The sequence below is a fragment of the Schistocerca piceifrons genome, chromosome X, assembly GCF_021461385.2.
Source record: "Schistocerca piceifrons isolate TAMUIC-IGC-003096 chromosome X, iqSchPice1.1, whole genome shotgun sequence".
NCBI lineage: Eukaryota > Metazoa > Arthropoda > Insecta > Orthoptera > Acrididae > Schistocerca > Schistocerca piceifrons.
This window is the reverse complement of record NC_060149.1, coordinates 898,539,507-898,563,574: the sequence shown is the minus strand read 5'-3', so window position 1 is coordinate 898,563,574 and position 24,068 is coordinate 898,539,507. Positions and strand designations below refer to the sequence as shown.

Genomic DNA, 24,068 nt, shown 5'->3' with positions numbered 1-24,068 from the left:
TGGATACGAACCTGCATTTAATAATCCAAGAGCTCCATTACTTCTTCGGAAGGTTAAACTTCATCAAAGCCAAATATCCGCTTGATCTGAGGTTTCCCGACTGATTATACAACGCTCCCAAACATACGGGGCGTTATATTTGTACAGATTAGCAGACTGCCGCAAAGCACGAGCCTGCAGAGAAGAAGAATCATCGCCTGATTTCATTCTAACAAGTAAAATTTCTGAATCATTTTGAGTGACTGAGTTATGGCTGTGTTTCCTATTATGAATGATTGATTGCTCGAACGAATTGAGAACTACATAACTACATAGTTACATAGACAGGAGGAAAAATTACACAGCGAAAACGTATCCCAAAACAAAATTTAACTATATTAAATTTCCTACAAGAAAAGGATCCCCTTAATTTCTCTGTAGGACAAATAGTTTGGGCGTAGAGAGTGAGAGAATAAGAAAATGTTGCATGTGGTTTTTGAAGGCGTTGCTTGCTGCATAACACCCAGTGATAGCGGCAGCTGAATCACCTTGTACACAGGGTGTCCCAGAAGGAATTGTCATAGTTCAGGAATATGACAGGAACTATTATTCGAAGCAAAAAAAGTCTAGTAATCTTGAGCTCCAAAATGCATACCTCAAGAGCTATGAGCACCTCGTTATCTTCGCTACTGTGAAACAAATCTCTTCTACTGCAAGCTCTTTGCTTTCCGTGTCTTGAGAGGTAATAGTACGGGCCAAAACAAGAAATAAATGTCCAGTAAACATGGGCTCTAAAGTACGTACCTTAAGAGCTGTGAGGACTTGCTCATCTTCGCTACAGCGACACACACATCTCCTACTTAATAAGTGTACATAGCTCTTAAGATATGCATTTCAGAGTCCACGTTCACTAGACAATTTTATCTTTTTTTGGTCCACACAACCTCTTCCCAAAATGTGGAAAGCAAAGAGTTTGCCGCAGAAGAGATTTGTTTCACAATATCGAAGATAAAGAAGTGCTCATAGCTCTTAAGGTATGCATTTTAGAATCCATGTTTACTGCAATTTTTTGTTTAGAATGATCGTTCCTGCCATATCCCTCAGTTCTGACGATTCCTTCAGGGGAATCACATTTACGAAAGACCTTGCAGAGCTGAACAATTATATATAACGACTTTCATGATTGGTTATTCCCCTGAGAGACGGCAGGATATGGGCACTCTGCAGCTTGCGTATGCAATATGTTTCGCCTATATCCAGTCATCTGCTCCACATGGAAAGGGGTAGGCCGAACAAAATTGAAGTCCACGAATCACGTCTAAAAATCTCTCTCCGCTTATCCATGAAGTTTTCTTGTTGAAAATCACTCTGTTAATTTTATGCGGATGTAACACACATGGTTTGTAGACCCTACTAGTTTGGTGAAATTTCTTCGTCCCAGGGCCGGGAATTCTATAAAAAGATGGTTGGTGTCGTGAACATTTTGTCTCTAACAAACGTTGTTCTCCATGACGTGATCTATCACCCCTATTTGTAAGGTGTAATATAATGTGCCCATTCCCTAAAGTGTTCTCAGATCAGTCTAGTGCGATATTCTTTTCTTTGGTATATATTAACAGGGACAGTAAAAGACGAAGAATAAGCAGTACTCCAACAGCAACTGAGAAGCGCTGCTGCATTGCGGTACACCCCTGGGCAGGGCGACACGCGAGTTGCTGGTTTTTCTTGGTGCTTTTCTGCCCCTGTTAATGCATATCGTAAAAAAATATCGTACTAGACTAATTTGAGGCCGCTCTAGCCAAAAGGACGCGTAAAACTTTTTTCTTAACAATAATTTTGAGTATAACGGCAAACAAACAGACGCTTTCCATTGACAATGGACGTCGCATGAAAGACGTGATGAGTCATATTTATTTGGAATGATTTCAGCTACATCTAAACACACACACACACACACACACACACACACACACACACTCACATATACAAACATACATATAAGCCAGTAGCGCTACGGTCGCAGGTTCGAATCCTGCCTCGGGCATGGATGTTTGTGATGTCCTTAGGTTAGTTAGGTTTAACTAGTTCTAAGTTCTAGGGGACTAATGACCTCAGCAGTTGAGTCCCATAGTGCTCAGAGCCGTTTGAACCATATAAGCCAGTAGTTTCTGCTAAGAGTCGTCAGGCGTACGTTGTAAGTTCCCTGATGTTCCAGCAGAAATTTGCAGTTTCGTTTTTTGCAATGTTTACCTGAAATCATCCCATAAAATATGACTCATCACGTCTTTCATGCGACGTCCATTGTCAATGGAAAGCGTCTGTTTGTTTCAAGTTACATACAAAATTATTTTTAAAGCGAAATTTTATGTGTTCGTTCGCTTGAGCAGTCTCAAATAAGTCTAGTGCGATATTTGTTTTATATGTGTATGACGGGAAACGTCGCAACACCAAGACGGAGTTGTGCGAAATAAATGGAAGTTGGTAGGCGGGTTTCTGCATCTGAAAGATAATGTCTGTTCTAATTTCATCCCAGTCGCATGAGTGTGGCGCTAGTAGCGCCACTATGAAAACACAAATCAGGTTCGAATCCTGCCTCGGGCATGGATGTGTGTGATGTCCTTAGGTTAGTTAGGTTTAAGTAGTTCTAAGTTCTAGGGGACTGATGACCTAAGATGTTAAGTCCCATAGTGCTCAGAGCCATTTGAACCATTTTTGAACAAATCAGGTTTGCTTGAATGAATGCTGCAACGGTAGTGAGCGTTACTTATCTTTGAGATTGGACGTGGTGAGTTGACAGAAAGAAGGATCCTTTATTGTATGATTATATGATAGCGGAGCAAACACTCGTAGTAGTTACTTTTGTATAATATCTGGGAGCATGCGTGCGGAACGATTTGAAGTGGAATGATCATATAAAATTAATTGTTGGTAAGGCGGGTGCCAGGTTGAGATTCATTGCGAGAGTCCTTAGAAAATGTAGTCCATCAACAAACGAGGTGGCTTACAAAACACTCGTTCGACCTATACTTGAGTATTGCTCATCAGTGTGGGATCCGTACCAGATCGGGTTGACAGAGAAGATCCAAAGAAGAGCGGCGCGTTTCGTCACAGGGTTATTTGGTAAGCGTGATAGCGTTACGGAGATGTTTAGCAAACTCAGGTGGCAGACTCTGCAAGAGAGGCGCTCTGCATCGCGGTGTAGCTAGCTATCCAGGTTTCGAGAGGGTGCGATTCTGGATGAGGTATCGAATATATTGCTTCCCCCTACTTATACCACCCGAGGAGATCACGAATGTAAAATTAGAGAGATTCGAACGCGCACGGCTGTCGTTCTTCCCGCGAACCATACGCGACTGGAACAGGAAAGGGAGGTAATGACAGTGGCACGTAAAGTGCCCTCCGTCACACACCGCTGGGTGGCTTGCGGAGTATAAATGTAGATGTAGATGTTAGTCAAGAACGTCTTGAAGGCGACAAATACGCCATTATCAATACCTTACTGAATTTGAACGAGCTCATGTAACAGGACTACGAGAAGCTGAATGTTCCTTCTACGATACTGCAGAACGACTTGACAGAAATGTAGCCACTGTACTTGATTTCTGGTAGCGGTGTCCACGAGAATGTACGGTCGCAAGAACACCGGGCTCTCGACGGCCACGCAGCACTACCGAGAAGAAGCACTACCGACTACCGGGCACCACTACCATCGTGTTCGGCATATAGTTCTGGCATATCGTACTGCATATGCAGCAGCAAATTGAGCAGCAGTTGGTACCACAGTGATACAACGAACTGTTACAAATCGGTTACTTCAAGGACAGTGCATTCCAATGACTCATAACACCACCATGTGCGACTTCAGTGGTGACAAGCGAGAGCTCATTGGAGGGCAGGGTGGAAGTCTGTTGTGTTTTCTGATGAAATCTCGATCTTTCTCGGTGCCAGAGATGGCGGTGTGTTGGTTAGGAGGAGGCCGGTTGAAGGTCTGCAGAAACATTTCTGCGTACTAGACACGCTGGAGCTACACCTGGATTTATGGTCTGGGGTGCGATTTCAAATGACAGCAGGAGCACTCTCGTGGTTAGCGGTTATCCCACGCACCGTCACTGTAAATTTGTACGTCGGTCGGGTAATTCGACCTGTGTACTGCTATTCATGAACAGCATTCCAGAAGGTGTTTCCCAACAGAATAACGCTTGCCCACATAATGCTATTGTAACCCAACACGCTCTGCAGAGTGTCGACATGCTGTCTTGGCGTGCTCGATCATCAGATCTGTCTCCAATCGACCACATATCGGATATCATCGGACGATAACTCCAGCATCATGCACAAACGACATTAACCGTCCCGGTACTGACCGACCAAATGCAACAGCCACGGGACTTCATCCCATAAACTGACATCCGGCATCTGTACAGCACAATGCATGCATGTTTACATGCTTACATTCAAAACTCTGGATATTACACTGGTTATTAATGTACCAACATTTCACAATTGCAGTGGCTTATCTCGTGCTTACATTAACCTGTGATCTTGAAATGTTAATCACTTAAATCTGTAACCTAGGCAATATGTTCCCGAAGTTTCGTTACCCTACGTTAATTATATTTTGGTGTTGCGATGAGATTTGTCGAAGAATTCTAAGGAATAGTTGTTCACCAACAAATAAAGTCATTTCCAAAGCCTCTGTGCACTCGTCGGGACCGTTGTCAGGTGGCAATATCGGACGAGAGAGAAACGCTTAACCAAGAACTTTGCGCGTCGTCACTGATTTGTGCCACAGAAATGCTCATCGACATCCAGTGGGAGTCGCTGCAGTAAACACAATGGACATCACTCTGTAGTTTTAATTTAAAATTCGTAGAACGTACGTTCCCCGACGAAGCAAGAGACACATTACTTCCACATACACGAAACAGGGACAAAGTGAAATTATGCTTGCATACTATACAGTATACTCACTTTTACACGTTGGACGATGGCCTAAAGAGTACAGATGCAGCTTTAGGTTTCCAAAACAAACGTAAAGATATCTCAGGTACACGGCAGGTATTCATGTAGTGAACTTTCGAATACAATAGTAAACTTTGTTAACAAACTTAATATCCTGTGTTAGTACTATTGCGTTTGTAATGGGCTCCAGTCTTATATATATAAAACACACAAATCTTAGTCATCTTAGTGTCAAACACGGGTTTCACACATTGTCGTTACAAACTATTCTGACACTCCCATGACCACGATTTTAGTTCCGTTGGAGATATTGAGTAATGTACTCCTATTCCTAAAATAGTAGTTTGTGCTGCTCGTGGAAATTGTTCTCCCACATTCAGAAAAGTATATCACTATGAATTAACTAAACTATGTATTTCCATTATGTTTATCACGTAAATAAGAAGAATTCCGTCTTTTGCAAGTGAATGTTTATTCTGGTTATATCCAAACGTATTTCGTTTATATATGCTTGTCAACGTCAGAGGTCTATAATATAAAGCCAATTATTTGATTACATGTATTACACAATAAATTACTTAGCATCCATTACTATTTCACTTTGAACCCACAAGGATCATCGTCCTAGATTTGTGACTGCAATTAATTATTTAACTGAGAATATAGCGCTTCGGTTCAATATAACTTTACAGGTGCGTTATAGATATCACCCTTCTTCTGCTGCTGCGAAGTTCATCGATTTATCGACTTGCTGAAATAATTTTCAGGGCAGTAAACGACAGAGAAGCTTATAACGACTTCTGAATTAAACATCAGTAGTCAGCAAATCGGCGGCTAAACGTTGGTCACTTCTCGTTACGCTCTGCCCACTGGTTCAAAACGTGAGCCAAGTCACAACTAGGGAGCGTACGTTCTGTCTGTAGCCTCTTTGTTCAAGGTTTTAGTGTTACAAAACCGGCAATAATAATGATCTGAGCTCTTCTCAATACTGTTATGTGACTGAATGCTTATAAACTACAAGAGATTCATTTCTCTCCCCAGAAGTTCATAAAACCTGTGCAGATCTTACCGACTGTTTCGGAAATAACAAGAACGATCTTGATTCTAGAAAAAGCGACAGTTGGCATGATACAGACCACTTTCGTTTTAACCATCTCCCTTTTATATTTTGTGCAGATTTATATATTTTTATACTTGTTTGGACATTATCATCGCCTGCAGGCAGATGTACATGTTGTGAAAAGGGTACTATGCTACATACATCGAACATAATATGTACGTGCGTAGTTCCTGAGTCACGTCTGGCGTCAAAAATCGTAAATAATCACACTTTTTCGGTATTCACAATTTAATCATTACTGTTAGTACGTCACGTATCAGAAAAACCAAGTACCTTGGTGTAACGCCTAAAGGCAGTTAACTAGATGAGTTACTGGTTCGGACTCCTCTTTGAAGTATTTTTTAATTTTATTTCAGCAATTACAGGAAAATAATAAGTATGAATTTCTCACTACCATTCGAAAAAGTAATAACAAATACCCCTCTTTAAAAATTGAAATCGGGTTTTACGATGTACTTTCTTTTTAAGGTAGCCTTTAGAATAGAGTTTATGTGATGAAAAATCTGTCACATTTAACTATAGTCGAAGACAAGTTGGTCTTTATCCTGGCTGTTACAGACACATTTTGTTTCTGGAATCGTAAGTCTCGCATTTTCAGCCATGCGTGTTTTTAGAGTAGAATCGATAATCGGCAGCTCAGTTCTAAACGCTATGTAAATGATACCACAAACATGGTACGTTCCTTTAAAAGCTTCTATAAGCTATTATTTATACATAGAATTTGATCAGGACAGTGATCTATTCGTAATATGCAAATTAATTTACTTCTTTCCTATTCGACGAAATGAGAATGAGCGAAACGGAACAATGAATTGTGCTGTTGTGATCACTGGACACTGTGAAGCTGAATGCAGTGTGGTGGTGTTGCATGCAAGTAACGCTGTAAGGCAAATACATGAGCGGAGCAGAGGTGAATAGTGAATCACTCTAGCGGCGATGCGTGTCGCAAATGGGGGGATCCATTGACATAAGGGGCTTAGATAAACAACGGATTGTTATGGCACGGCGCTTGGGAGTGAGCGTCAAGGAAACGGTGAAGCTGGTCGGCTGTCCTCATGCTACTACTGTAAGCATCCATGGAAAGTGATAAAGGACGTGGAACCATCAGTAGGTGACGAGATGCTGGACGTCCAAAGGACATAGAGGCGGGGAGTCTTCTCCGCACTGAAAAAAAAAAGAAAAAAAAGCGACGGGCGGCGGTGTGTGGCAGAGTTCACGACGAAGTGCAATTCTGGTGCAGGCACATGAGTACATCATTCAGCGCACATTTTTGAACACGGGGCTCCGCAACTGACGACACCTACGTGTTCCCATGTTGACTCAACGATATCGTCAACGTGGATTGCAGTGGGTAGGGGTCATCGAGATTGGATCGTGGCTCAATGGAAACTTGTCGCTTGGTCGGATGAATCATGTTTCCTGTGACACGAGGTGGATTGGTCGTGTCCAGATAGCCAACGTCCATACGAAAGGCTATTCGAAACACGCACTGAGCAACGGATGCAGGCTGGTGGCGAGCGGTATAACGGGGGCAGTCGCCTGGTCTTCCATGGGAGCTGTGGCACCATGGCAGCTGTGGACTACGTTAACACAACTGCGGGCCGCCTGCAGCCCTTTGTGCTTGATGTCTTCTCTGATGTCGATGGAATCTTCCAATAGGATATCTGTCCGTCTCGCAAGACCAGAATAGTGCTACTCTGGTTTGAGATGCACGATAGTTAACCCATGCTCATGTGTTGGCCACCAGATTCGCCTGAGCTTAACCCGATAAACAACACCTATCGGGTACCAGCTTCGTGCCCACAAAGAGCCGATTTATAATTTGCAAGAATTGCGTGCCTTTACGTAGATGTCTGCTACCACATACCCTCGGAAACCTACCGAGGACTTATCGAATCCTTCAGATCAACAGACGATGCACGAATATGATGGAGGAAAACACAAACGGCTTTTGTAAACAATATTCTGTGTTTCGAGCTCAAATTACTGTAACAAAAGGTCTCCAGCTTTGTCATCTTGAAATCTATATAACTGTTTTGCAATAGTAAACTGACTGAAGTTTATATTTTTTAGAAAAATGTCCAGTTTCGATATTTGGTGGTTACCAGTTTGGTGACTCTCTGCGAAAGAAATGCGGTACGAAATTACAGCTAATGTTGTGCATTTTATATATGAAAGACTGGAGCCCATTACAAACGCAATAGTACTAACACAGGAAATTAACTTTGTTAACAAAGATGACCATTGTCCACGAAAGTTGATTAAGTGAATACTTTTCGTTTTCATTCTCTGTCACGCATACGACTTTAAATGATAGCCTTGAACATTGAGACTACATGCCTCGAGTACGAACTACTCCGTGCCGCAGATGGTGATGGATCACATATGTGACGAATGTCATAATCGCTGCTTTTTGTTATGATGATATTATGCTACTCTGTAATAATTTTAATGAGCAGCATTATTTGTAGATCACATATCGAAGGTCCATTTTTTCCCTCCTCAGCCTCTACACTGGTACTCTGAATAGCAAACAATGTGCAGTAGAGAGTGTTAAAGAAGAAGATAATCCAATTCCACCTTTCGATATATGCACAGTACGCGTAGGAATTATAGACATGAGCTGCCGATGACTTGCCTCGCCCAGGCTACTACGGCAGCTGATGACCGCTACTTACGGATTTCAGCTCGGAGGAACGCTGAGACGAATGCCACCATGCTGAATAATGATTTGCGTGCAGCCACAGGACGTCGTGTCTCGACTCAAACTGTACGAAATAGGCTGCAAGATGTGCACGTTCTTTCCCGAAGTCCATGGCGGTGTCTAACTTTGACACCTAGACACCATGCAGCGGGGTACAGATGGACTCGTCAGAATTGGCATCGAGTTCTATTCACAGATGAGACTCGCATATGCCTTCAACCAGAGGACGTTTGATCAGCTCGAACGTCTTACACGAACTGTCCAGCGTGCGCAGCAGTATGGTGGTTCCCTCATGTTTTGGAGTGGCATTATGTGAGGCCTACGTACGCCACTGGCAGTCACTGAAGGCAATCAAACGGCTATACGATACAGGGATGACATCCTCCGACGTATAGTGCAACCCTATATGCAGGATTTCGGAGAGGGATTCGTCTTAATGGACAACAATTCTCGCGCTCCTCGTGTACATCTTGTGAATGCTTCACTTCATGATAACGAAATAGATAGATTACAATGGCCAGCATCTTTTCCAGACAAGAACGCTATTGAAAATGCCTCGGATACACTGAAAAGGGCTGTTTTTGGACGAGATGACCCACCAGAGAGTCTGAGAGATCTACGCCGAATCACCATTGAGAAGTGGGACAACCTGGACCAATAGCGCCTTCATGATCTAGTGGAGAGTAGGCCACTATGAATACAGGCATGCATCAATACAAGAGAATATGTTTGCAGCCTGGAATGTCACTGAATGGAGTATGGTTATGTTCAGTGGTGAGTACCACTTGGAACTGAGCCCTGGTGACTGGCGAAGACGTGTCTGGAGACGCCTATCACAGTAGTGGGATACCAACTGTAATTTTTCCTCCTATCTATGTAACTATGTAGTTATGTAGTTCTCAATTCGTTCGAGCAATCAGTCATTCATAATAGGAAACACAGTCATAACTCAGTCACTCAAAATGATTCAGAAATTTTACTTGTTAGAATGAAATCAGGCGATGATTCTTCTTCTCTGCAGGCTCGTGCTTTGCGGCAGTCTGCTAATCTGTACAAACAAAATGCCTCGTATTTTTGGGAGCGTTGTATAATCAGTCGGGAAACCTCAGATCAAGCGGATATTTGGCTTTGATGAAGTTTAACCTTCCGAAGAAGTAATGGAGCTCTTGGATTATTAAATGCAGGTTCGTATCCAGTCTTTCGGAAGTTCCCTTCTGATTAACAACTACATAATATATCGATGAATATCATATTCTCAAATGTCAAATAATGTAAATTGTTACACACCTTTTGTATGAAGGAGCAATATATATATATATATATATATATATATATATATATATATATATATATATATTCCCTTTTAATAGTACAATTTCGTATCAGTTATCTTTTGTCATAAATCTCAATATTCATATTACAATTCTTCAAACAATGCTAAGGCTAATCGGCACGAAGACAATCTCGGAAGCTTTTTTCTAACAACCACCAGAGAGAGTACTGCAAAGAATAATTATGCGCTCATGGCATAGCTATTGTATGAAACTACTTTGCGCATGGATTCTGCGAGTATGAAGACAGAAAATTAGTAAACGTCATTCAAGGGTAGAATTGTATCAGAATAATTCATCGAATATAAAGAGATATTACAATTGGAGGTCATGGGTTTCGAACTATTCAAGAAAAACGCAATTGAAGGTCACTTTTTTACGTTTTTATTGAAAAATGAACTAAGGCCTCTAGCAAAAACGCATCCCAGTACAAAATTTAACTGCATTAAATTTCCTAAAAGAAGAACCTAACCATTTTTTTCTGCAGAGTTAATAGTTTGCGCACAGCGAGCGAGAGAATATGAAAATGTAGCGTATGGTATTTGAAGGCACTGCGGGTTGCATAAAAGACAGTGTTAGGGGCTTCTGAATTACCCTGTATAGTCAATAGTAGCAGTGCTATCACTGTTCCTAAGTACAGGAAAGTACCTACCATGTCCAGGAAATGTAGGTTAATTACAGTAGGTGGAGGAGTGTCTGGTCCTTTCACTAAAGTGATATGGCAGGTATTGGGTAGCACATAGGTGATATGATAGAGAAATCAAAGGAACAAAAAAATGGTTCAAATGGCTCTGAGCACTATGGGACTCTACTGCTGTGGTCATTAGTCCCCTAGAACTTAGAACTAGTTAAACCTAACTAACCTAAGGACATCACAAACATCCATGCCCGAGGCAGGATTCGAACCTGCGACCGTAGCGGTCTTGCGGTTCCAGACTGCAGCGCCTTTAACCGCACGGCCACTTCGGCGGGCATCAAAGGAACAATGTCAGCCTATACGAATTAGTACTAATAACACTTTGGTTTTGAATTTAAGGCGATCAACACTGAGCAGCTTCCCACCAACTTCAATATACAAACAGACGACCGCAATGCAGTGTCAGTGTGTCACGTTATGCAGGCCATGCAACGCATTCATTAAACCAAATTCCTGCATTATCGTCCTCCGAAGTCAGAAGGATGTCCACTACATTGCTCGTGGTTCTCCCATCACTACTTCGAATTGTGATGTGGCCTCCCCATCATTACTGACACACTGATATTTATTTAACAACAAGCCTTGAATCTAATCACATGCCTGGGCTGACGTTTCATAAGTACGTACTCATATTTTGTTTACTAAGAGAAACCGCGAAACGTCATCAAAGCCTTTCTTCAAATCAAAAAACACAGTATTAACTTACCTGGCTATTTTATAAGCACATAGGAAGTGACATCACGTGCAGGAATATACCGTGTTAGTTGTTCTGGATTCTTTAAAATGTATCAAAGGTGATAGCTACGTCAAATGGCAAGAGCATGCAGAAATATAAGCCAAAAGTCATACTGGTTATAAGAATTTGATGAGTAGCCTCATCTAAGGACAGTTAGTCAGATAAGTCACGTTTGAAAAATATTCACAGGTTTGGAAAACTTTTTGTGGGGATGTGGGGTGTGGTGGGGGAAATAGGGTATTATCAGTTTGTGATTGGACACTGATAGTTGGTATGACATCGCCACATAATCAAAGAAAACCACTAAATTTCTGCATAACCGTTAATGTCGTGGACCAGTTACTGGATTCCATTGATTCTTCAACGCCTTGTTTTTGTAATGTATGTAATTCTTGTGCAACTGTTATTTGCAGGACAATGAGGAAAGCCGGGCGACTCAGTCCTGTGTTAACGTAATACGTGCTTCTAGTTTGTTGGCAGAGCCTATGAAAGAGGAAAATTGGTTTGAAAATGCTGAAAACAAACGACAGACCTCTTAAAAAGGAAGTGTGTCCTAAGCGGTGTCGACTTCGTTCTGAATCGAGAAACAAAAAAGAGTAAATACATTCCGTCCAGAAAAAATTTTATCGTCTGCGTTGTCGAATACAAAGAAATAAATCGTTCTCTTCGCGTAAGAGATATTTCTAGCCTTGTATGAGAATCTGTCGGTAGCATTGGTAACAGGGCAGCGGTGTGTAGATGCAAATGGAGAGGAATCGAAGCAATATCATATGCAAGTTTATAAATGCCCAGCTGTCCCTCTATTATGAATAACATACTCAAGTCTATTTTGGAGAACAATCCGCACAAGACGATATCTTGCACCAAAGACGTCATGATTACCCGTATGAGCGCACAGATTCTAGCAAAACCTGATTACGAAATGACTTGGCAGCTAGGTGCTCTGTGATGAGACGTGTTTTGCTATTGACACTGATTTGATATTCAACCATCTGCACCAAAACAATGTTGTTCGGACATGGAGGAGATACAGAGAGACAGGAACTGTCGATGACATGCCCCGCTCAGGCCACCCAAGGTCTACTATCGCAGTGGATGATCGCTACCTACGGATTATGGCTCGCCACCATGTTGAATAATGCTTTTCGTGCAGCCACAGAAGGTCGTGTTACGACTCAGACTGTGCGAAAAAGGCTGCATGATGCGCAACTTCACTCCCGACGTCCATGGCGGGGTTCATCTTTGCAACCTCGACACCATGCAGCGAGGTACAGATGGGCCCATCATCATGCCGAATGGACCGCTCAGGATTGGCATCACGTTCTCTTCACCGATGAGTGTCGCATATGCCTTCAATCAGACAATCGTCGGAGACGTGTTTGGAGACTACCCGGTCAGGATGAATGTCTTAGACATACTGTCCAGCGAGTGCAGCTAGGTGGAGGTTCCCTGCTGTTTTGGGGTGGCATTATGTGGGGCCGACGTATGCTGCTGGTGGTCATGGAAGACGCCGTAACGACTGTATGATACGTGAATGCCATCCTCCGACCGATAGTGCAACCATATCGGCAGTATATTTGCGAGGCATTCGTCGTCTTGGACTACAATTCACGACCCCATCGTGCACGTATTGTGAATGACTTCCTTCAGGATAATGACATCGCTTCACTAGAGTGGCCAGCATGTTCTCCAGACATGAACCCTACCAAACATGCCTGGGATAGATTGAAAAGGGCTGTTTGTGGATGACGTGACCCATCAACCTCTCTGAGTGATCTATGCAGAATCGCCATTGAGGAGTGGGACAATCTGGACCAATAGTGCCTTGCTGAACTTGTGGATAATATGCCATGACGAATACAGGAATGCACCAATGCAAGAGGACGTGCTACTGGGTATTAGAGGTATCGCTGTGTACAGCAACCTGGACCACCACCTCTGCATGTCTCACTGTATGGTGGTACAGCATGCAATGTGTGGTTTTCATGAGCAATACAAAGAGCGGAAGTGATGTTTATGTTGATCTCCATTCCCATTTTCTGTACAGGTTCCGGAACTCTCGGAACCGATGTCAAGCAAATCTTTTATTGATGTGTGTAATTTTGCGACAGCAAAATATTAAATGTATGTACCGCCCACCGTTGAAGACTAAATCCCTTTTAGGGACAGTAAAAGCGGACTCCGGAAATCTGGAGTGTATTACATACTATTCGCACAAATGAAGAAACGTGCACGGAACACAAACTGCACATCGACGTCCAGAGCCCAAAAAATCTGCTATTGCTGAGCATTGCCTTGAAACCAATCTCAAAATGAAAAACGGACGTACACAAATTCTGCAGAACACATACTACTATTGAGACGGTGTATACGAGGAGTCTATCGAAATCCGCCTACGTGAGAACCACATCATCAAGGACAGTGGGATTCAACTTTAATCAAGCATGGACTCTAGCACTGAAAATTCTCCAAACGCAGCGGAAACGTAACACCGAACACTGCGAAGGCTTAGTGCAGATTGAGGAGTGCCACTCGATTCCCCAGCGCGAGTTACCCCCTCCTCCCCCCCCCTCCCCCCCCCCCCCCCCCAATCGTAGCAGGCACATTTCACGGTTCATATACAGGGTCAGAGGAGGGGGAAGACGACCGGTACGTAGATCGTACCGACTGTTCCAGGATGTCATCAGCAGAAGTAGCCTGATGATGATGGCAATTTACACCGTCGAAAATTCGATCTACACCGATCAATCTATCCGGTTGCTTGCCCGAAAGACGTTCAAAGCGAAATGCAATCAGTTTACAAAGGAGACTACTTATACAATATTCGTGTGACCAACCCTAGGATATTGCTCAAGTGCCTGTGACCCATATCAAATAGGAATAACAGGGGATATCGAACGTATCCACAGAAGGGCAGCACGAATAGTCAAACGTCAGTTGGACCCGTAGGAGAGCGACACTGAGATGCTGACAAACCTAAACTGGGAGACTGTTGAGGGTAGACGCAAACTATCCTTGGAAAGCCGCATTAGGTGAGAAATCTAGAAATACTAGGGCTATTCGTAAAGTAAGTCCCGATTGGTCGCGAAATGGAAACCACTGTGAAAATCAAAAATGTTTTATTTGCAGCAGTTAGCTACACCTTCCAGCTACTTCCCTACATAGTCGCCGCTCCGACTTAGACATTTATCGTAGCGTTGTGCCAACTTTCCAATACTCTCGTCATAGAAGACAGCCGCCGTCTGTGCTTCCCGCCAATACTCTAGACTGGTGTGCAGCTCGTTGACTGTGCCAAAATGTTGTCTTCACAGCCAGCGGTTCATGTGAGTAGAGGTGAAACCCAGGGGCAGCCAGTTACAGGCTGTACTGTGGGTGATCACACACATCCCATCGAAAACGCTGCAGGAGCATCTTCGGCCGAGAATTGTTCGAAGAAGGAACCGCATGACAGTTGTGTTATCTGGACTGCATGACATCAAGCGAAATCTCTCACTAAGCACTCATACCTGGCGGTAGACGCCATTTCCTAGACATGTTTACGTACTCATTGTGCACTCAGAACTGAAAAGAGCGACATGACGCGGTCAACGGACATATTTGGGACAGTGCCCAACACAGCTTCATCATTTTCCACAGTGGTTTACATTTCGCGTCCGATAAGAACTTATTTTTCGAGTAGCCCTCGTATACTGCAACCTACTAATATTCCTCTCGAAGGTAAAACTAGAGACTAAATACAGCGCGCACAAAGGCATGTAAGTAGTCATTGTTCCTGCGCTCCAAATACGAATGGAAAAGGAAAAATCCCTTATAGATGGTACAGTGGTAAGTGCCATCGGCCATGCATCTCACAGTGGTTTTCAGAGTACAGATATACACAGACGAGCCAAAGAAACTGGTACAGCTGCCTAATATCGTGTAGGGCACCCGCGAGCACGCAGAAGTGGCGCAACACGACGTGGCATGGACTCGACTAATGTCTGAAATAGTGCTGGAGGGAACTGACACCATAAATCCTGCAGTGCTGTCCATAAATCCATAAGAGTACGAGGGGGAGGAGATCTCTTCTGAAGAACACGTTGCAAGGCTCACAGACATGCTCATTAATGTTCATGTCTGGGGAGTTTGGTGGCCAGCGGAAGTGTTTAAACTCAGAAGAGTGTTCCTGGAGTCGCTCTGTAGCAATTCTGGCCGTGTGGGGTCTCTCATTGTCACGCTGGAATTACCCAAGTCCGTCGAATGCACAATGGACATGAATGGATGCATGTGATCAGACAGGATACATACGTACGTGTCACCTGTCAGAGTCGTATCTAGGCGTATCAGGGTTCCCATATCACTCCAAGTGCACACGCCCCACACCATTACAGAGCTTCCACTAGCTTGAACAGTCTCCTGCTGATATGCATGGTCCACGGATTCATGAGGTTGTCTCCATACCCGTACACGTCCATCCACTCGACGCAATTTGAAACGAGACTAGTCACACCAGGTAACATGTATCCAGTCATCAAAAGTCCATTGTCGATGTTGACGGACCCAGGAGAGGCGTAAAGCCTTGTGTCGTGCAGTCATCAATGGTACACGAGTGGGCCTTCGGCTCCGAAATCCCGTATCGATGATGTTTCTTTGAATAGTTTGCACGCTGACACTTTTTGATGGCCCAGCATTGAAATCTGCAGTAATTTGCGGAAGGGGTGCACTTCTGAGACGTTGAACGATTCTCTTCAGTTTTCGTTGGTCCCGTTCATGCAGGAGCTATTTCCGGCCGCAGTGATTCGGAGATCTGATATTGTACCGGATTCCTGATATTCACGGTACACTCGTGAAACGGTCGTACGGGAAAATCCCCACTTCATCGCTACCTCGGAGATGCTGTGTCCCATCGCTAGTGGGCTGACTATAACAGCTCGTTCAAACTCACTTAAATGATGATAACCTGACATTGTAGCAGCAGTCACCGATCTAACAAATGCGCCAGACAGTTGTTGTCTTATGTAGGCGTTGTTGACTGCAACGCCGTATTCTATCTGTTTACATATCTCTGCATTTGAATACGCATGCCTATACCAGTTTCTTTGGTGCTTCAGTGTAGATGTTGATGTAGATTGGGACACTACGAAGGCAGATAATCATTTTTCCCTCGCTCAGTATGCGAATAGAAAAGGGCAGGAAATCGCTAATTCTGGCACTAAGTATCGTCCGCCACACACTGTAGAGTGGCTTGCGGAGTTGGAGCGCTGCTTCTCGTCTATCGTCCCGGAGCTTCCGAAGCGTCGGGCCAAGATCAACTCTCGAGCGCCGCCAGAGCCCACGCACTCTTTAAGCACCGTCCAGCGAGCGCTACAAATTACGCGGCGCTCCGTAGACTTTCTCGGAGACATTTGAAGGCTGGAAATGACAAACGTTCAAAGTGCCACATATCTCATTTGTCAGGAGAATCAAAAAATGATGTGTCTCTTCTTGTACATAACTAACCCGTCTGAAAAAACTGAGAAGGTATTCTCATACGACAAAATTATGGTGCCCTCCACATCACTGCAAAAAATAATGAGACAAATTAGAAAGTAAATAATTTATTAAGGACGTAAATGCTATACCTCGAACTGACTGGTTCTAAATGCCGATAAGAAAGTTTCGTTTCAAGTTCCATTAATACAGAGGCACTACGTTTCATTTATGATAATGCAAGTACAGAAGTACAGCAGTAATGTTTTAACCAGCATAAGTGTAAGCAACAAAAATCTTTGCTCACATCTTTTAAATTTTTTACAATATGATAACAAAGTAAAATTCGAGAGAAAGTATCCCAACATTGACTTCTGTTTCTAACACAACACCACTCTTGAGATCAAACGTTGCGAAGTTTACTATAGATCTGCTTGTGCTGTTGGGGAAGAAATGGCAACATCGTCAACGGGTGTTTCTGTTTCGCAACTGATAAACCTGGCTGGGCTTTTAGATTAAGTACGGCATGGCACACATCATCCATCGTCTTTTCTCTTTTGAATACATTAGCTTGTTCCCATTCTTCTGTTTTTGAATAACAATTTTCAATAACTGTTTGAGATAGATGAGTATGATACACGTTCATCATACTTCATTTGGAGACCTTACACGTCAGCGTCGGCCACAGTGTTTCAGAAACTTCTTTAAAATCAAAGAAGTCAGTTTTATGCATTGGAATTACATGTAATGCGTTCATAGTTTTAGATGACTCAGCAAACTCGTGTAAATGTTGCGGAACAGAGCCGTCGCTTAATTTTCTATGCAACTCTTATTACAAAAAAATCTGTCGCAGCTAAAAAATTGTGCACTGATCAAAACCTGGTGTTTATCTCTTCAAACCATCCCAGGCTAAATAGAGGAGATCCTGACACATGACACTTGGAACATACAACACCTCCGTCTCGCTATAGTAACGTGCTCTGGTATGTGGTTGTAACAGATAAGTCGTGAGCATTGTCATTGGAAATGAACGTTAGGTATTTCTCTGTAGAGCACTGTCCTTACGCTTGGTCATGGCCTCGTTTAGAAATGGCACTCTGCTGACGAAAATCGCAGGCAAAACCGTAAGTACTTCTCAGTAAATAACATACAATTATTGTTCCAACGGATGCCTTCTATTAGGTGCGGTAAATCTCACCATAACACATTCACCATTACACACGATGTATTGCACAACATGGCAATTTATGTTTACCACTAAAGTACACTCGAAAATGATAACGATATCGAACTAACATTATTATAAAAAATTGTTCATTTGCGCTACCGCACTCCGATCCGGTCCAAGTCTGTGTCAAATTATTAATTTGGTTCGTAACTTCTGACGTGACCTGTGCGACCGTTCACTGTGGCCACTATCACACAACGTCTTAAAAATACATTTTGCAGTCTTTTGGAGGACGGCCATACATGCACAACCGTTCACTATGATAGTCGCCACGAGACTTTTATAAAACAACATTTCGTAACAATCTGCTAGAGCTATAACCGATGCGAGTGCCCACCTTGGCAGTCCCCAACCAACTTCTCTGCCTATTCAAGATATCTTCTGGCTGGAGAGTTTTAACCAGTCACAGCAAAAGGAATTTCGCGTCACCAACATAATTGGTCGAGCCTCGGTCGACCAGTAGCAAAAGAGGACGCTGTTTCGAGGCGAATTGTGACCCCTCTACTTAGTCACGCAGACGGTCGCAGGTTCGAATCCTGCCTCGGGCATGGATGTGTGTGATGTCCTTAGGTTAGTTACGTTTAAGTAGTTCTAAGTTCTAGGGGACTGATGACCACAGATGTTAAGTCCCATAGTGCTCAGAGCCATTTTTTTTTTTTTAGTCACGCAGACGCCTCCGTTGTCTTCTGCCCAGAGTGTAGGTGTTGTGCCATATTGTACCATATTACATTTTACTTGGTATCGATTTAATATACACTCTCAGACAAAAACAGCGACGCACAACGGAGGAATTATCCTAATGGGACGGAAATCGGTATATGTGGCGTACAGACAAGCAAATGATTACAATTTCAGGAACATTGAATGATTTATTCAAGAGAAAATGAGTCACCAATTCAGCAACATAATAACGCGTTGGTGCATGTCTTGCCTTAATGCAAGCAATTATTCGGCTTAGCATTGATTGAGTCATCAGATGTCCTCCTGAGGAATATCGTGCTAAATTCTACTTTAGATCGTCAAAATTCCTAGCTGGTTAGGGGGGTCCTCCCCATAGTACTCGAAATGTTCTCAACTGGGGAGAGATCCAGTGACATTGCTGGCCCAAATAGGGTTTGACATGCACCAAAACACGCAGTATGTACTGTCCTGCGGTCGGCAGGAAAGAACTAACGATCAAGTCTGAACACACTTTATTTAACTAAAACGCCTTCCTGGCGCGCAATAATTTTAAAACGCAAAAACAACAAGAAGCACAACAATTTTTATGGTGGCAAAAGCCAGATAAGAGTACAAGACAATGAAAAGAAATAAAAACCAAAAATACTACTCTACACAATTACAAAGTGGCGTTACGCCCAACAAAATACAACTTTCTACTGAAGGCTATGGAGGGTGTCTACTAGGCTACAGCCGGGGTAGGTATTCCAATTGGTGAATCTCTGTCACATTGCTTTTCACGAAGTAGTGCCGTGTTTATGGGGAAAATCTGTTGATGTTTACATCCAATGGCGATGTTTTGATCTCAGTGCTTGAAGGGAGGTCGGCAGCCCGCCTTGCTTGTCTGGTGTGTGGGCCCCCTCACTGATAAGGGGCCGCTACGACACAGTAGAAACTCTCGCCGTATGCGGGCAGGCATTGTACGCCCATTATAGCTTGCCATGAAGGGCAGCAAAACGGGGCCTAGAATATCGTTTGAAGTTCACTGACTGGAGTAGAATCGTCTTCAGTGATAAGTCTCACTTCGAAATGAGCCGCCATGGCCAGCGAAGACGTTTCTGGAGAGGCTCCAGACAGTGGTGGAATACCAAGTGACTGTCACCCACCATACGGCCGAACAGCCAGGAGTGATGGTCCTGGATGCCATTTCGTTTCATAGCAGGATCCCTCTGGTTGTCATCTGCAGCGCCCTTGCAGCATAGCGGTATATCGAGGATATGTTATGGCTCATTTTGTTGCCCTTCACGGCAAGCCATTCTGGCCTTACATCTGAGCAAGATAACCCACACACGCAGACAGCAAGGGTTGCTAGAGGTTTTCATGCTTTCCAAACGATACCTGCGCCAGTAGGGTTGCCGGATTTTTCCCCAGTTGAGAACGTTTGAAGCATTATGGGCAAGGCTCTCCATCTAGCTTGGGCTTAATCATCCAATGCGCCAATTTGACAGAATTTGTCACTATATCCTCCAGGAGAACATTTAGCAATTCTATCAAAATAATGGTTCAAATGGCTCTGAGCACTATGGGACTTAACATCTGTGGTCATCAGTCCCCTAGAACTTAGAACTACTTAAACCGAACTAACCTAAGGACATCACACACATCCATGCCCGACGCAGGATTCGAACCTGCGACCGTAGTGGTCACGCAGTTCCAGACAGAAGCGCCTAGAACCGAGCAATTCTATCAATCATTGCCAATCCGAATAACTGTTTGTGTAAGTGTCAGAGGTGGACCAACTCATTGTTGAGCTGCTCAATTTATGAAGGTCTTTCTTTTGAATACATCATCCAGTTTTTGTGAAATTGTAATCACTACCGAGCGATGTGGCGCAGTGGCTAGCACACTGGACTCGCATTCGGGAGGACGACGGTTCAATCCCGCATCCGGCCATCCTGATTTAGGTTTTCCGTGATTTCCCTAAATCGCTCCAGGCAAATACCGGGATGGTTCCTCTGAAAGGGCACGGCCGACTTCCTGCCCCGTCCCTCCCTAATCCGATGAGACCGATGACCTCGCTGTCTGGTCTCCTCCCTCAAACAATCCAATCCAAAATGTAATCACTTGTTTATCTGTTCACGTACATCATGTCTACCGATTTCCGCCCCATTCGGATAATTCATTCATGGTGTGTCGTCTTTTTTGTCTTAGAGTATATAAAAATCTTCCCGAGTCTAAGGCTTTAACCTCTAGCTGTTCAAATTATTAAAGAAAAAATACTTCCGTTCTACAGACTTCAGAAAATAAAAAATTCCTTTAGTAAATAGCAGTGACATAAAAAGTGTGTTCGAATTACTTCGGATAAAATAAAATGTATTTATTCACACTTGAAGCGAAAGTGAATTTCTTTAGTAGATAATACGGAAGAAAATAACTCTATATATGTAGTAAAATAATTTATTTCCTGTTATCAAATAAAAGGAACCTTCTACAACTGATACTCATTAAATACTATAACGTTCATCTTCAGGATGAATAAAAGTCAGTCTCCTGTTTGTAGGGCAGCGGTGGCGGATGGGAGGAATCTAGAAAGATAGTTACCGATGTAGTTCATGAGACTAAAGTGAAGCTGTTCCTCTGAGTAGATAAAATATTTCATCTGTAGTATACAACTCGAGAACACAAAAGCACACAAGCTACGCAGCACACCTACACAGTATTGAATGAAGATAGTTATCGTATATATGATTACAGTGTTACCAAACTGATTTTCTTTGACGTCTATGTTCTACCGAGAAAAATACATGGGACAAGATTTTGCTAGCGACATTTTTGTATGGAATAAATCGTGCTGTGACGTACGAGTGCAGGAATGTTGCTTCAGCCTGAATACACTGATGAGCCAAAACATTACGACCAATTGCTTAATAGTTTGTACGCCCGTCTTTGAAACGAAATACATCTCTGGTTCTGAACACCAGGGATCCGACAGTTTCTTGATAGGTTTGTTCAGATATGTGACATTATATTTCTACGCATTGGTCTTGTCATTCGCGTAAATAACGGGCCGCTGATTTGCGTACGCGGTGATAGCACCCGATAGCGGCCCATATGGGTTCCATACGATTTACATCAGGCGAGTTTGGTCGCCGAGACATCAACGTTGGTGCACTATAATGCTCCTCAAACCACTGTAACACGGTTCTGGCTCCAAGACACTGACAGTTATACTGCTGAAAGATGACATCACAGTCGGGGAAGATATCATGCGTGCATGGATGCAGGTGGTTCGCAGCTGTCAGAATGTCTTCGATTACTACCACAGGTCCTATGCAAGCGCAGGAGAATGTCTTCCATAGCATAATACCGCTCTCATAGTCCTGCGATCCCGACGCGCTTCACGTTTCGAGCCGTCGTTCACCTCGATGACGGCGTTTGTGGAGACGAACATCGACCTAGTGTAGCAAAAATGTGATCCATCCGAAGAGCGGATACGTTTCAAATGATCGACGGTCGAATTCCGGTGGTCTTGTACCCACTGCAATCGTAATTGACGATGTCATTGGGTCAACATGTGAACAAGTAGGGGTGGTCTGCTGAGGAGCTCCATGTCCAACAACGAACGATGAACGCTCCGAAACACTTGCGTGTGCACCAGCACTGTGCTCTTTCGGCAGAGATGCCACAGCTCACCAACTTTCCTACTTCACAGAACAGACACGCCTCCGAACGCCACGTTCTGTGAAGACTCGTGGACGTCCGACCGTTTAGTGCCTAGTGGTAGGCACTGCCCTGCCTCATTTCGTAGACGCTCACAACAGTAGCACGTGAAGATTCGACCAGCTTCGCCGTTTCCGAGATACTCGTTCACAGGCTCTGCATAACAATAATCTGCCCTTTGTCAAAGTCGCTTATCTCAATGAATTTACCCATTTACAGCTTATATCTTCGCTAGGGTGATCTCCCATCCGTGTCTGCTCCGCTTACGTCCTTTTTTTACCGCCTCACGTGCTCACACCGCCACCAAGTGGCAGTCAATATCGGGGTGGGCAGTCGTGATGCTGTTTTGGATTATCTGTGTGTGTTTTTGTAAGTTTCTGTTTCTAACACTATTCAGAGAACGTTAGAGTGGAAGGCAATGTGGTGTGTGCAGGCGGAGTGCCGGGACGGTGCCGGACCTGGGCGTTCAGCTTGACGTGTTCGACGAGCAGCGAGAGAGCGACGAGGCGCAGGCCCTGCAGGGGCCGCACGGGGTCGACCTCAACTCCCACCTCGACGTCTTCTACGCCATACTTAGACAGGTAATGTCTCGCAAGCTGTTTGCACCGAAGTTTAAAAGCAAATTGATATTACCTATCCGTTTTCCGGATGTGATATAGTAGTTACTGTCTACGGAGATATGCACTCAACAAATGCGCGTCGAGTCGTTGGGCGAGGCGTCTGGCATCATCGCAACAAGTCTGCCTAAACCTGTCCGATCTCTCGCGTGCCAGCCGGCCGTACACAGCTGTGACTCCAGTAATGTTGGAATGTGCGAACACTGTCGTTCGGGGTAATCGACAGATCACAAACAAACACCTCACTGCTCAACTGGACGTCTTTGTTGGTGCCGCTGACACACTCGTCCACCAACTGGGGTACTCAAAGGTGTATGAGATCACGGGGTCATGGGTTCGATTCCCGGCCGGGTTGGGGATTTTCTCTGCCCGGTGATTGTGTGTTTGTGTTGACCTCATCATTTCATCATCCTCATCATCATCATTCGTGACAGTGGCTCGACTGGACTGTGGAAAAAATTTGATTGTATAAAAACTGGGACTTTGTACGGACGCTAATGACCGCGCAGTTGAGCTCCCCATGAACCAAACATCATCACAGGTGTATGCACGCTGGGTTCCTCGCTACCTAACCGAAGACCGTAAAGAGTAACGAAGTGTCATCTGTGCGGAACTGCTTGCGCGTTACGAGGCTGATCGTGACAATTTTTTTCGAACACAGTCACGGGTGATGAAACATTAGTTCATCACTTCGAACCGGAAACAAAACGTCAATCGACGGAGTGGCGCTATACCACTTACCCTCTGAAGAAAAAGATCAAAGCCTCACCCTCAGCCGTTAAAGTAATGGCGACGGTCTTCTGGCACTCTGAAGGTGTTATTCTGTTGGATGTGCTCCCTCATGGTGTGACAGTCAACTCGGAAGT

At 43.8% G+C, this 24,068-nt stretch overlaps 1 protein-coding gene across 1 annotated transcript in view; it reads left to right on the top strand.

Annotated features, from left to right (window-relative positions):
* The window catches only part of LOC124721206, a 1,098,625-nt gene that overhangs the window by 926,381 nt on the left and 148,176 nt on the right, over window positions 1–24,068 (top strand). The window contains exon 7 of the mRNA XM_047246056.1: window positions 23,019–23,166. Coding sequence (XP_047102012.1) covers window positions 23,019–23,166 — 148 coding nt within the window. The remainder of the gene's footprint in view (window positions 1–23,018; window positions 23,167–24,068) is intronic.